General features: G+C 33.2%; 2 protein-coding genes across 4 annotated transcripts; both read left to right on the forward strand.

The window, feature by feature from the left end:
- The first annotated feature begins 3,003 nt into the window (after positions 1-3,003).
- Positions 3,004-9,238, forward strand: LOC123225982 (heterogeneous nuclear ribonucleoprotein Q-like). 3 transcript variants are annotated; one of them, XM_044650384.1, is made up of 10 exons: positions 3,004-3,149; positions 4,280-4,315; positions 4,913-5,363; positions 5,448-5,564; positions 5,825-5,965; positions 6,797-6,970; positions 7,204-7,411; positions 7,502-7,677; positions 8,063-8,148; positions 8,912-9,238. In XM_044650384.1, exons 3-10 carry the CDS (start codon positions 4,947-4,949, stop codon positions 9,063-9,065), a joined length of 1,473 nt encoding a protein of 490 aa, XP_044506319.1. In that variant the 5' UTR covers positions 3,004-3,149; positions 4,280-4,315; positions 4,913-4,946; the 3' UTR covers positions 9,066-9,238. The 3 variants fall into 3 exon arrangements, with proteins under 3 accessions (XP_044506319.1, XP_044506317.1, XP_044506320.1); XM_044650382.1 differs by having other exon boundaries at positions 3,005-3,149; positions 4,280-4,295; XM_044650385.1 differs by lacking the exon at positions 4,280-4,315 and having other exon boundaries at positions 3,006-3,149.
- Positions 9,239-10,503: 1,265 nt separating this feature from the next.
- LOC123224822 (probable calcium-binding protein CML48) lies at positions 10,504-13,324 on the forward strand. The gene is made up of 5 exons (XM_044648547.1): positions 10,504-11,048; positions 11,563-11,609; positions 12,183-12,358; positions 12,466-12,484; positions 12,798-13,324. Exons 1-5 carry the CDS (start codon positions 10,685-10,687, stop codon positions 12,906-12,908), a joined length of 717 nt encoding a protein of 238 aa, XP_044504482.1. The 5' UTR covers positions 10,504-10,684; the 3' UTR covers positions 12,909-13,324.
- Positions 13,325-14,176: the final 852 nt, after the last annotated feature.

Consider the following 14,176-nt stretch of genomic DNA (forward strand, 5'->3'; position numbering starts at 1 on the left):
CTGTGATTTTTTAAAACTTAAGCCAAGGGAAAATTGTAGTTTTTAAAGTTTAGGGGGGCAACAGTTGATTCTATTTTAGTTTATTTTTAATATTATAGAGAAAATGACAATTTTACCCTTATCACCGTTTGGGTTTTATTAAATTTAACCAACCATGAATAGGTATTTGGTGTTTTCATAGTTAAAGGGTGGAAAAACTTGTCATTACAGCATCCCTTGGGTGGGATATCATCGTTTGGCCTTTACAATATTACCACTGGTTGGCTCCACGTCCTGCCGTAAATAAAAACTTCGTTATTCTGTACGCATTTTTCCCGAGAAACCGAAAGGAAAAGACCCCTCTTAGAATCATGGCGGTTCGAGCCACAGTGTCTCGCTTTCCAGCGGACCCTGACGCACAAGCAGCTTCAGGCACGCCATGGGGCGTCTCAGTGATGCCCTTCGCAACCAAGGACGAGAACGGCGTCAAGCCAGTGTATGGATCCGATTGGAATTTGCCACTTCGCTATCATAAATTTGTTGTTCAAAGAAGTATTAAGAGAGATTATTTTTTTTTCTTAAAGCTGAGCATTATCACTAACTGTTGATATATACATCCGTGTATTGTTGATATAGGTTATATTAGCCTCTCTGGAGCAAGGAGTACGGGAGGGCAGACTCTTGCTTCCTGATTGGCTAGTAATCCTTACAGCTCATTACAATGACACTGCTAAACTTGTCCAATTCAAGCACGGAAATCCAGTATCTTCTCAGATTGATGTTGAATTCTTACAATGCCCACAACTGCAGCATTTACCTCGCTTAGTTTTTGCTTCGCTAGAAAATCCTCTTCTTTGATTCCATGAAGAAGGTGTTCACCCTGACTATCGGATCTATTTGCAATGTCTTTTCAGGTATTTGGTGGTCTTTTAATCTAAAATGTTCTAAGTAACTAAGAAAGCCAAGCTTGGTTTTTAGATAAAAGATATGCATTAGTTGGTCGCATTGTTTTAGAATATAAGTTGTATGAATTATTTCAGAGTAAACAAGCATATCCACACCACCCATTGAGTCGTGCTGCACTGATAACCAGTGGCAGTCCGATATTTTTGCTCGATGCTTTTACGACTAGAATTGTTTTTTCTTCTTCTACAGCAGACCCTTCAATTCCTTTTCCTCCACCTTAGCTTAGATAACATGCTTTCATCTCAGGTTTGTTGCGGACAACAATTAACAAAATGAAGCAAGACAGGAGCATCACTTCCAAACTCATATTTATCCGGGGAGGGCAGGATGATGCGACAGTTTTCGAGAACTATCTTATTGAGGGACAGGATGCCGATGGCAGTGGCCTCACTGGTGTTCCGGGTTTTGCTTCCTTCCTTGAAGACATCACCCGAAGCGTGTTGGAATACATGAAATAGAAGTAACATACCAGACCCCTGAGCCTTGCAAAATTCCCATACAGGAAATCAGTGCAACTTCCACATTCGATCACACTGGAAATGGACTAAACATTTATACAAGAATTCATATATCGGTTCAGCATCGATTGGCTAATCAAAAGGAAGAAGATTCATTGTGTAGGATGAAGATGGCCATTGTTGTTTTCAGTGTACCGTTCTTCTTTCGAGTTAGAAGTTACAATTTATATAGAGATATAATCAGGAATATGCTCATCTTTTTTCTGTAAAAGAAAGTAGGAGGGTACAATTTATTTGTGTTTTTGGTTAGAAAATGAGTACATGTAAGAAATTCTAACTGTACCACTACTAATAACAGCTTTTAGGAGGATTCATGCAGTTAATTTTTTCCAATTTTGGAGAAATGATTTATTTGAAATGAAAATGTTTGTAAAATATAAGGATTAGATGGAAATATAGTTTTCAATTTCTACTCCTAATTTTTTTTATCAATATTTTTAAAATCAAATCAAATATCAATTCAATAAAAGAAACAGTATGAAGTAATCAATAACTAGATTAGTTGATTAGTGATTAGATAGATTAGTTGTTAAAAAATAATTTTTAAATTTTTTTACGTAATTTATTAATAATTAAATAATTTTATTTATTTAACATTAAAATAAATATAATTTGATGGTATATATATTTAAATGTAATAAACAATGTTTTGGGTTTAAGTTTTCATTACAAATTCTTGAACAAAAATTAATTTTTTAAATTGATCAAGTCAAACTTAATTTTATATTTAATACAATTTATTAGTTTTAATAGTTTGATTAAAAATAAAATTTTTAAATAAATTAAAATCGATTTGATTAACATTAGATGGTTCAACCATTCAAACTAATTGATCTAATCCATTTTTTAAAATCAATAATTCTACCTTCGTGCAACTAAAATGTTTGTAAATTTCCTGAGGCAATAAATCATCTATTATAATGGAAACGATTTTCACTGTACGAGAAAAGGCATAAACTAAGAATATCGTGAAGTAAGCCCTATCAAGAGGAGAACAGGGAATGAAAAAGCATAGAACATAAAAATAATATGTATCTTAATATATCAATTTAATATAATATAATAAATATATTATATAATATAATATATATTTTATAATACGAAATATATTATCAATATAAATTAATATATTTTTTAAAAAAATAATGATATAATTAAAAAATATATAAAAAAATTTAAATTTTTAAAAATATTTATAATATTTTTTAAAATAATATCTATTAATTAAGATATTTTATTTTTTTATTTTTTAAAAATATATTATATAATATAATATGATACATGATATAATAAATTAAAATTTTAATATATATTATAACACATAGTTCGGCTACTATAATAAATAAATAAAAACATGGAATAGAAGAATGAGAACGGAGAGTTAAGATAATGAGGGGTAATATGTCACTTGAATTTCATGAAGGACCATAAATTTTTTCATGAAAGTAATTTTTGCAATTGGAGGGTGAAGAAGGCATTTGGCCAAACCTTTGGTCGGAAATTGTAATTTGCTCAATTAAAAATTAAACATCTTAATCATATGCATATCCTTCGAGCAGCGTTCTCACAGAGACTCTGTCTAGGGCTTTTTCCCTTTCAATCCTAATTTCTCAATGCCAAACTCTCCATCATTTCAACACTGATAACCAATTGTTCCCCTCAATCAATTTCATTGCAATTCCTCTGGTATTTTCTCTGTCTATTTTCTATCTGTCTTTGTTTTTTGTACGTTTCTGATTGTATGCGGCTTGCGTTTTGTTTTTCCATGTTTTAAAACGAATGATTTTTATTATTTAATTAAAGCTTAGGTGTAGGAAAGGTTGTTTTGCTGAATTTGAGCTGGTTTCTGTATAATGGATACAATTGGGTTTCTGAAATTTTCAACTTTTTTTCTTTTATTGTCTTCTGGGTATGCTTCAGCTGGAAAGAAATTAACTTTCAGGTTGGTATTGCTTTGGACTAGTGAGAAAAATGATAGTTTACCTTCCTTTCCTATGTAGTGTCAGGTGCCATCAATTTTATAGGTGTCATCCCTCTCTTTTTTGGATTAGAATTGATCATGGCTTTGAAATTGGATTTGAGCTTGAACTTTGTCAAGTCTTGCATTGGCCTATGTATAAAACAATCTCAGTTTGGCAGTAGGCCTACTCAATGATCGTGTCTAATTGTAGCCATCCAACTTTCATGTTTATGATTTGGATTTCTTCTACATTCATTGATTGGTGATATTATTTTAATTATATGTAGATATTCGACTGCATACTTTTTAATTTGTGCTAGTAATTTGTGTGCTAATTTATTTTGATAATCATATAACATGTTTTTGCCTCAAATAGAAGTCTTAAGAAAATTGTCAAAAAAGTATGGGGGGTGATTGATATGCTGATAGCGTATTTTCATTGCACTTCTGCGAGGTTTCTTAGTTATCTGTACAGCATAGAGTTCATTTTTGCTATGCAAGTGAATTGACCTTTAGAACATGCATTCATTGTGCTATTTGGAAACTTGTTATGTTGTTAACTTTATGAGTTGAACTGCCATGACACCTATTTATTATATGAATTTTCAGATTAATCATTTGTTGTTCTTTTAATTTTTAATAGAGTATTTTATCTATTCTGTTCTAGCAATATGTATATGTATTTACACTTTTTGTTGAATCTCTTTTTCTCTGATTTGAAAAGTCTGTATATTTGATAACAATCTTTATCTTCATGGTAAGTGGGGACTTTTTGAATTCTGACTTTATTTGTCTGAAGTGTGTTATGTGCATCGCAAGTCTCTAATGAAGGTTATTTCTTGTTAATCTGTCACAGGAAGGTGCTCAGATTGGTATGTTTAGTTTGGAACTGGTAAATTTTTGTGAGGCTGGACAATGTTGTCATTTTGATTCAACTGTTTGATGCAGCAGTCTTAAACCTTTTTATTTCTGAATGACCCTAATGAAATCATGGACACATCTTTGTTGTATCACCTTGCATTACCTTGAAGCATTTTAATTGTCTCCATACTACATTTAGTATTTGAATTTCTTATCTCTTACATGCCAGTTCCTTACCATTCACACTTTTGTTATGGAGTTAAATGAACCCCCATTAAAAATGAACCTAATTAAAGCTTAACTTGCCAATATCTTTTGGTTTTTTCTTGGCAGCAGTCTGGTCTGCTTTCAACAAATTGATTTCTTGATAATTTGCACCACCTTCATAAGCCTCATGATTATTATTCAGAAATCTCTTTTGCCTGTCTCTTTATTACTGCTACTAATGTTATCACTACCTTTAGTTAAAAATTCTTATATTGAAACTCCCTTGATTCGTATCTCATGACACTGTATCAATTGAAATTCATGCTCTGCAACTCCTTTTGGCCACTCATATTGTTACCTCCTTTCAATATGTGTATACTTCTTCCCATGAATTCTTCTGGCCTCTGTACCTTCTTCACAGTTACCTTGCAAGCTTGTACAATTAGATACGTAAGATGCCACGGGAAAAGGAAAATACATCGGCTGCTGCTGAGCCAGTGGAATCTGAAAAGCAAGTCGTCTCTGGTGAGAAGGTTGATCTTGATGAAGACAATGATCCTGAGGAGAACATGGAAGAAGAATATGAGTATGAAGAAGTAGAAGAAGAAGAAGAGGAAGAAATAGAAGAGGAGGTGGAAGAAGTAGTGGAAGAGGAGGACGAGGATGATCATATTAATGCCAATGAAGTTGATGCACAGAAAAGCAGTAACAGTGATGATGCGAAATTTGAAGATGAGGATGAGAAGGAAAAGCATGCTGAGCTTCTTGCTCTTCCTCCTCATGGTTCTGAAGTATACATTGGTGGCATTCCTCATGATGGTTCTGAGGATGAATTGAGGAGATTTTGTGAGACAGTAGGAGAAGTTACTGAGGTAAGCTCTGGTTTTATATGTGTTGTACCTTTTTTTGTGCTTTTGTGAATACATAGTCAAATTTTATTATGTTTTTGACTACAGGTTCGAATAATGAAAGGCAAAGATTCAAGTGAGAACAAGGGCTTTGCATTTGTGACCTTCAGAAATGTAGAACTGGCAACCAAAGCTATTGATGAGTTAAATAATACTGAATTTAAGGTGATATAACCTTCTGTGCGTCATATCTATGTTGCCTAATCTCCACAATATATTTATGTGATGGTATAAGGGCAGGTTGTATATTTAGCTTCAAAATATAACCAAGGAATTGTTGGCATGCAATACTTTGACTTTTTTTTTTTTTTAATTTTCATGTCCTCATGCTCTCTTACTCTTTTTTCTTTGGTAGCTAGTTTGAATACTTATCTTTTTTAGTTGTAGTAGCTGAGTTCCTTCCTATAATCTCTCCTTTCCCTCAGGGTAAAAAAATAAGATGTTCAACATCTCAAGCAAAGCACCGACTATTCATTGGTAACATTCCTAGAAACTGGGGATTGGAAGATCTAAAGAAGGTTGTGTACTCGATTGGGCCGGGAGTTACTGGTGTGGAACTGGTGAAGGTTAGAGTGATTTACGTTTTTCAATTGGTTATTTCAAGCCCATTTAATTTGATTTATTAATAAATTTCAAATGAACAAATCTTTAGATCACATAACAACACACAATTAGTATCAAATTTATGCATTTAATAATAGGTGGTTGGAATATGTCATTTTATATATAATAGATTTTTATTGATGTTATAGTGGATTGATAAATAAGTCAGTAATACATAGAATCATGTGCATAAATACTAAGTTTCAACAGACAATCATATCATGTTTTCAATAATTATATTATAGTATGGTATGAAGAAATACTCTGTATATGGTTAAAAGTTCTAATATATCTTTACCAATTAATTTGGTATTGATAATCAATCTAGTAATATAATACTAAAAAGTGACTGAATATTGAGAACATATTTTGAAAGTTTATAGATATGAAAATGAGTCTAGAGATTGAAGATCAATGATAGTTGTGCACATATTTGAAAACAGTGGAATGGGATTTAGTCTCCAATAAAATGTCTTGGAAAAGATATTAAAGATGGTAAAATATCAACTGCTATAAAAAAGGAAATATTTTTTTAACGCTATTTTATAGAATACTAAGATGAAAACTTCTAGAATTGTGTCTAAGAACAATTTTCAAAATATTTGAACCAAAAATGTTTCACAAAGATTCCTCTCTTTCAAAATCTAGGAATTATATCTGGATTTAATTTCAAACAGACCCTTTATATTTTGAGATTATAATTTATTTTTAGATCTCTTAAAATAATAAATTTTTTCCTTCCGGGATTTAATTTTTGCAAACTAATTATATTGTCTTTTTCTTTTTCGTTACAGGATATGAAAAGCTCAGGTAACAACAGAGGCTTTGCTTTTATTGAGTACCACAACCATGCATGTGCTGAATACTCCAGGCAAAAGATGATGAACCCACAGTTCAAATTAGGCAGTAATGCTCCAACGGTGAGCTGGGCTGACCCAAGGAATGCTGATTCATCTGGTGCCTCTCAGGTATTCTTTTAATCATTTTCCATTGGGGATCTCACTTTTGTCATACTACTACCCAGTTCTGTTATATGAACTTTTAATTTTCCCTAATATACAAGGTTAACTTTTTTCAGCAGGTGCACTTTGCTTACATGCACTTACTTTCTTGTCCATTTCTTTGAAATTACGTATATAAATTTTCTATTATCCTTTGCTTTCTGAAATATGGATGTGGCCATTCAACTTGTCATATACAGGTGAAGGCAGTCTATGTGAAGAATTTACCAAAGAATGTAACTCAGGACCAGTTAAAGAAGCTCTTTGAGCATCATGGGAAAATTACAAAAGTGGTTCTCCCACCAGCAAAGTCTGGGCAGGAAAAGAATAGAATTGGTTTTGTACATTTTGTGGAGAGGTCTAGTGCCATGAAGGCACTGAAGAACACTGAAAAATATGAACTTGATGGTGAATATTCTGAAAATGAATTAGTGTCAGTTATTTTCTGATAGCAAATGAATTAGTCAGTTATAGTTCCTGTTTTGTTCTGAATGACAGGCCAGGTTTTGGAATGTTCTCTTGCAAAGCCACAAGCAGATCAGAAGTCTACTGGAGGACCGGTTTCTCAGAAGCCAAGTTTACTTCAAAGTTATCCACCTCATATTGGTTATGGTTTGGCTGCGGGGGCCTATGGTGCTCTGGGTGCTGGGTTTGGTGCTGCACCTCTTGCACAGGTGAGAAGATATTTATGGATATATTTTGTGCTTTCAGCAATTTTTGTCAATCCTTTGCTTAGATCTATATTTTTATTGTGTAATCTGTGTTCAGCCACTTCACGATAAGTGATTGATAATCTTGCTTGTTGCTCTGTGATTTGCCATTTATTTGTTGAATATGCATGTATATTTGCCCATTTTCTCATTGAAAACTGTTCCGAGAACTGTAACTCTTGCTTGTTTGAGATGATTTTGGCTTTTTTTTTTATATGTAGAATTTTTGAAGTTGCAGATACTTGTAAGGGAGTGCTAGGATAACAGATTTCTCTCTTTACCTCGTTTATTCTTAATTTCTTATGTTCACTTGTGGCTCATTTGATATTCTAAAGCATATTTCTTGCAGCCTATGATATATGGAAGGGGACCAACTCCTGCAGGCATGGCAATGATGCCAATGCTTCTACCTGATGGACGGATTGGATATGTCCTGTAAGCGCAAACATGTATCTTTATCTTGCAACTTAATACAGTCTTTTCATTTATATCTAGTACCTGTATCATATATTAAAGTGGGAGACTTTGATATATGTTTTTGTATTAGGATCAGGCAAAAAGAAGTCTCATAAACGATTTTTTATCTACCTCTCATTCAGCTTTAGCGTCTGCTGCCCAGTGGTTGGCTTGGGAAGTGGATGCAATTAGCTGCTATAGTAAAAAAGTTGTCTTTCCCAATTCCCCCCACAAACACCCCCCCCCCCCCCCCCCCCCCCCCCCCCCCCTTTTTTCCTAATTTTCTTGGGCCTGTAAAACACTCTATGGGAGTTGAACACTGATTTATATTGTTGAAAGTACTAACCTGGGTCGCATTGTTCAGTAAAGTAGGATATTGTTGCTAGGTTCGTCAATTTAGTTCCCCTATTATATACACACAACTTCCGCAAATGAGCTCAAAATTTAAGACATGGTTGTTCCTACCCATGATATATGGTCAATCAAATTTAGATGCATGACTGATGAATGACCTTGGACCACTCAATGCCGTAATCCAATGCTTCAACTTGAGCAAATAAGTTTGAATAATTTTTGCTTTTTTTGGAATTTCCCACTGAAATATATTGGTCCATCACATGTGCATTTAGCATTTAATAGTAATATTTTACCGAGGAAGAGATATAGCTTGATATGAAACACTGATACCATGGTTCTGTGTACCTTTATGACTAAAATGTTGTTTATCTTGTCCTCCTTATAGGCAACAGCCAGGAGCTCAGCCACACAGTTTGCCTGCACATCATAGAAACAGTAGCAGGAGTAGCAGTGGGGGTGGGAACAAGAGTGGTGGCAGTTCAAGCAGGGGGAGGCACGGCAATGATGGAGGCCGTGGGCAAAGATATCGCCCATATTAGTGGCATCTGTAAGACGGTTAAGTTTATTGATGGGAATGTTGTACCTGCTTCTTACTATTAAATCCTATAATTGTTTGGTATATGGTGATGGCAGCATCTTATTATTTAAGTTCAAAGTTTTAGAATTCTAGCATGCAGTATGAATATAATATATTATATTAGTCCTTGTCCCATTTTCCTGTGTCCTTTGATGCTTATGGTAATTTGGATTCTGATCCTTTTGTTGATGGTGCATACATGCATTGGAGCAAAATTTCCAGTAAATATGTATGATAGATGATGTTTTGTGGCATCTGTGTTGAATTCCTGTGGTCTTTTTAACCTTCTATCATCATCTCTTATTCAAAGGAAGAGGTAACATAAATTGTTGAAAATTCTTAAGATTTGAGGGCATAATCCTTGGATATCAGGTGGAAAACAATATGTACCTCTATAAAAGGCAGAAAAAGAGGTTAATTAGTTACTTCAATTTCATAAAGAAATCATGATAATTGATTTTCACAACTATCTGAAACCGTATAATAAGTATAAGCAAGACTGATTTCAAAGGTTAGCAAAACTAGTGGAGTATTAGAACTTTTAAGATGAAGGTTTAGGTTTGAGTTTTTGTCATGTTTGTAAGATCTTGATTTACTTAATATAATGGTTGTGAGATTGATTACTATATCTCGGTTTAGATGGTTTTGAGTTATAAGAAAAAAATTGGTATGAGCAAGACTGAAAGAAATCATGATGTTAATCAATCTAATATATTTTTCTTTTCAGATGAGTTGTTGCTTGTAAACTTAAAAAATAAAATCTTATGTGGGTGATAGGAAGCAGAATTACCGCAAGAATTGCCAATTGACTTAGTCAGTTTCATCTTTAATTAAAACAGTGGAAACTTATCACCAAAGGAATGTAGTATGAGTTTATCTTACTCTTCTTCTTATAAAAATATGAATCTCTTTGTTTTCAAATTAGATTTTGGAAACATCCACCCATCTAACAAAAAATATTTTAGGAATCCAAGAAGCTTCCTTCCTTATCAAAGCTGACCAATAATCCTCTATTTCAACCTCCCTCTCTCTTTCATACTTGCTAAATCACAAAATACATAAAAACAAATTGTACCGCTTGGATTTTAAAACCATTCAAAGTTCCGTTGTTTTTTTTTTTTTTTTTTTAAATAGGGAATTCTATTCAAATTTGACTCTCTTTTTAAGATTAAATCAATTATATTTAAAAATTTTATTATATCTTTTATCATCCAAGTTGTCCATCGCTTCAACCCTTTCTTTTCCATCACAAAGAAAAGTCATGATAAAAAGACATTTACAGAAATCCTAATTAGAAGTAAATCCTTCAGAGTAAAAAATCTCAAGTTAATAAATCTGAAGATTCCTAGCCCTATAATGGTAATTTACTCTATTCAATCTAAAACGAAAAAAGTCAGTTGATATCTTTGAAAGTGAATGCGTGAGACATCATTCCACTGAATTTTCATGGAGATGAAAGAGCGAAGAAGGAGCAACATCGGAGGCCTCTTCAGAAGTTTCTTGTCCTACGCCACCGCCTTACATGTTTAAATAAATCCCTTCAACGGTCAATATCTCTCATTTCGTAGATTTATCAGACAAATGGAATCTTACGGTACATTCTACTCCTCCCAATCCCATGCTCCCTCCGCGCCATCTCTACCGGCCTCTTACGCCGATTCTTACAGCACCACGACTTCGCTACCTTCAAGCTACCACCACCGACCACCCGGTTATGCCTACCCACAGCCATCGCCGCCGAGTTATGGGCATTATTCCTTTCCTCCGGGGACGCACCCGGATGTTATAAGGAGTTTCGAGATGGTTGATAGAGATAGGAGTGGCTTTATTGACGATAAAGAGCTGCAACAAGCTCTCTCGTCTGGGTACCAGAGGTTTTCTCTCAGAACTGTAAAGCTGCTCATCTTTCTTTTCAAGGATCCCCGTGAATCCTCTTTGCGAATCGGTTTGTTCTTTTATCCTTTTCACTTTTGGGCTTCATATTGGGTGGTTTTAATTATGCAATTTTATACGCTGGGCATCTTTAGGGAGAAAACCCTTAAATTTTTTTAAATAAAAAATCATAAATTTACAAAAATATTTTGTTCTGGATCGATGAACCAACGCCCACTTCAACTAGACTTGGTAATTAATTGAATGAACTAGAGAATTACTGCTGATAATTGTTTTGGACAGAATTTGAATTAATTGTATGCAATTCTGACATGTTTTTTCAAAGCCAAAATAAATTTTGACTTTCTAATGTGAGATTACGTCTTTGGGATGTCATCACACTGTTTCTTTATCTATGTCGAGGGTTTGACTTTAAAACCAAATTGTCTTCGCCTTTGATTACTTTGACCAGTTGAAGCAAAAACAGTTTTTGCTGCTTTTTTCTTTGGCTTTATAGTTGTTCGTTTCAGATTCACTTTGTTGAAATCTTTCCATGAGCTGATGCCAATCTAAAATTCCTGTGACAGGGCCCAAGGAATTTGCTGCATTGTGGAGTTGCCTTGGTGAATGGCGAGTGAGTAGTTTTATACTTATTGATCCTTATAAAGAATTCCGTTTTAATGCATGGGAACATTCTGGGGAAATTGTTGGAAAATGAATATTTATGGTATTTTTAACCATTTTATTTTGTTTATCTTCAAACACCCATAACCGTAAGAGACTCAAATGAAAAGAAATAAAAGTAATGGTTTTTAGGGAGATTTCCCATGAATTCAGTGGTGGTATATGTCTAATTTTGCAGATTTCTTAATGTCTTATTAATTTAAAAAATTAATTGTATCAATTCTACTAAGATCACTTGATGCAAATAATATTTGGCATTTTTTATAACATTTTGGAATGAGACGCTCTTGTTATAGCATTAGAAACTAAAATATTACACTATTGTAGTTGTTTCGCGTGATGATTTATGGAACATTTATTTATCTATTTTGTGGTCAAATTCGTATCCATGCCTGAATCAAATCTTACCATGGAGGAAGACATTAAATCAGTAGGAATAGTTGCACTGTAAATTTAATATTCTATGTGAAGATTAAGTTCAATTTTTAGTGCTTAAATTCAATGGTTGAATTTGTTTTTGTAGGGTATATTTCAGAGATATGATAGTGATAGAAGTGGGAAAATCGATTTGTTTGAATTAAGGGATGCTCTTTACGGTATTGGATATGCAATCCCACCTTCAGTCCTCCAATTTTTTATGTCCAAGTATGAGAGTGGAAATGGCAGGAAGACTGAACTCAGTTTTGACAGTTTTGTTGAGTAAGCCCCTATTTTTTATTAGTACTTTTACATAGTTATCATTCCTACTTTTGGAGAGTTTTAACATGTTTTATTAATGACAATTTTCTGTTTTACTGGATTTGCAGAATCGGGATAATTGTGAAGGTGAGTCCTCAAATTGCTACTACCCTGGATCATGAATTCGCATATGCATTTCTTTCTTTCTTTTGTTGCTTACCTTTTCGATTTAATTATAATGGATGATTCAATCTTCCTTAATAATCTGTTATCAGAATAGTTTATGTGATTTTTCAATGCTTCTTAAACATTTGTACATGTACAAAGTCAGAGCCTTGCTTCTAAATCTTTGTGCTTCTTAGAATATTTATTTTAAGCATACCCTGAATTAGATTAAATTATATGAAATTCTTTTAATGTTTATACATTATTTGATCATGCGAAGTTATCGTTGTTTCAGGGTTTGACTGAAAAATTCAAGAAGGAGGATTCACGTTACACTGGTTCAGCAACACTTACTTACGACTCATTCATGTCCATGGTCATTCCCTTTATTGTGCAATATGATTGACTTATTTGGTAGTCTATGTTGTATAACCTTGATTCTTTCATTGCTAGCATACAGTTATATGATTTAAAGGAGAATTTTATATTGTTGTGTTGAGTGTGAAGAATATTTAATGTCTACGAGTTAGGGTCCTCTTCTGTGGGAAGCAAGTGTGGTTGTAATTCCTTTGATTCATTTCTTCTTTTAGAGAGAAACAATAGGCTAAAAGAACAAATAGCAATTAGAAATTTTTTTGCTGATGACAGTGCAGCCGAGACCAAATGATCAATTGATCCTGTTTTCTGTGTGTAAATTTGAAACAAAACATATGTATAGTGTTTCAAGTGATGTGCTTTTCAAGTAGGAAGAAGTATTTTTAGAGTTTTAATTTCTTTATGAGTTATTTTATGGTCTATATGGAATTGATTCAGATTCTCCTATGGATTATCTCTTGCTTTCTTGATTCTTACATTTTTTTCTAGATTTTTGCCCCTTCTTATTCATCTAGTTCTCTTTCTTCTCCCATATCAGTTTCACATCACTTAACAATATTGATATTGAGATACCAAGCTGGGAAATATGGTTTTATTTTGTGACTGAAACAGGCTTTCCCAAATGAGTAATACTATATGCTTTTCATGTTAAGTACATAAATAAGTATATAGTTATGTGCATTACATGTGATTAAGTTTTACTTTATTCTTAATTCAAAATTATTCAATCATATGATGACACATATCAAATGTAATACACAGTTTTATTGTTCCAAAATTCTAATATTAATGATTGATCATGCCAGAATCCAACTTGTTGAGGAGATAAAGAAGAAAATGCCTCTTTTTATACTATAAATGCCAAGCTGTAACAAAAAAGGGATTTCTCTGTTTTTTTTTTTCAATTAATAATTATATCCAATCAATTTTATGTGTTTTCCTGAACGTATCAGGATATTAATGGAGCTTGCATTAGTATGAGAGAAATAAATAATGCAGCACAAAGATGAAAATGTTAGCTTGCATACCTAGTACCCACTAAAAATTAAAATTCAGGAAAGATTTTGGATTGGAATTTCATTATTGATTAATTGCCATCTTTCCATGTAGAATAAATTGCTTTGGTACTTGTACCAGAAGAACAAAAACTTGGGTTCCATGAGTTTTTTGTTTTTCGCCAGGAAATTCATGTAATGTGAATATAATCAAATCAAATAGATGGAAACAATAAAATCGATTTCAATATTTTTCACGAGAAATTCATTTTGGATCGAAACTCCAACATGAAAAGCATGGTTT

The sequence above is a fragment of the Mangifera indica genome, chromosome 9 (genome assembly GCF_011075055.1).
Source record: "Mangifera indica cultivar Alphonso chromosome 9, CATAS_Mindica_2.1, whole genome shotgun sequence".
Classification (NCBI taxonomy): Eukaryota; Viridiplantae; Streptophyta; class Magnoliopsida; order Sapindales; family Anacardiaceae; genus Mangifera; species Mangifera indica.

Bases quoted from the DNA above. Each gene is read 5' to 3' on its own strand.
- LOC123224822 (XM_044648547.1), top strand. From the start codon at position 10,685: ATGGAATCTTACGGTACATTCTACTCCTCCCAATCCCATGCTCCCTCC. The intron at 11,049-11,562 runs GTTTGTTCTTTT...TTCCTGTGACAG, and splicing joins TGAATCCTCTTTGCGAATCG to GGCCCAAGGAATTTGCTGCA. The intron at 11,610-12,182 runs GTGAGTAGTTTT...TTGTTTTTGTAG, and splicing joins GTTGCCTTGGTGAATGGCGA to GGTATATTTCAGAGATATGA.
- LOC123225982 (XM_044650384.1), top strand. From the start codon at position 4,947: ATGCCACGGGAAAAGGAAAATACATCGGCTGCTGCTGAGCCAGTGGAA. The intron at 5,565-5,824 runs GTGATATAACCT...CCTTTCCCTCAG, and splicing joins TAAATAATACTGAATTTAAG to GGTAAAAAAATAAGATGTTC. The intron at 6,971-7,203 runs GTATTCTTTTAA...TGTCATATACAG, and splicing joins ATTCATCTGGTGCCTCTCAG to GTGAAGGCAGTCTATGTGAA.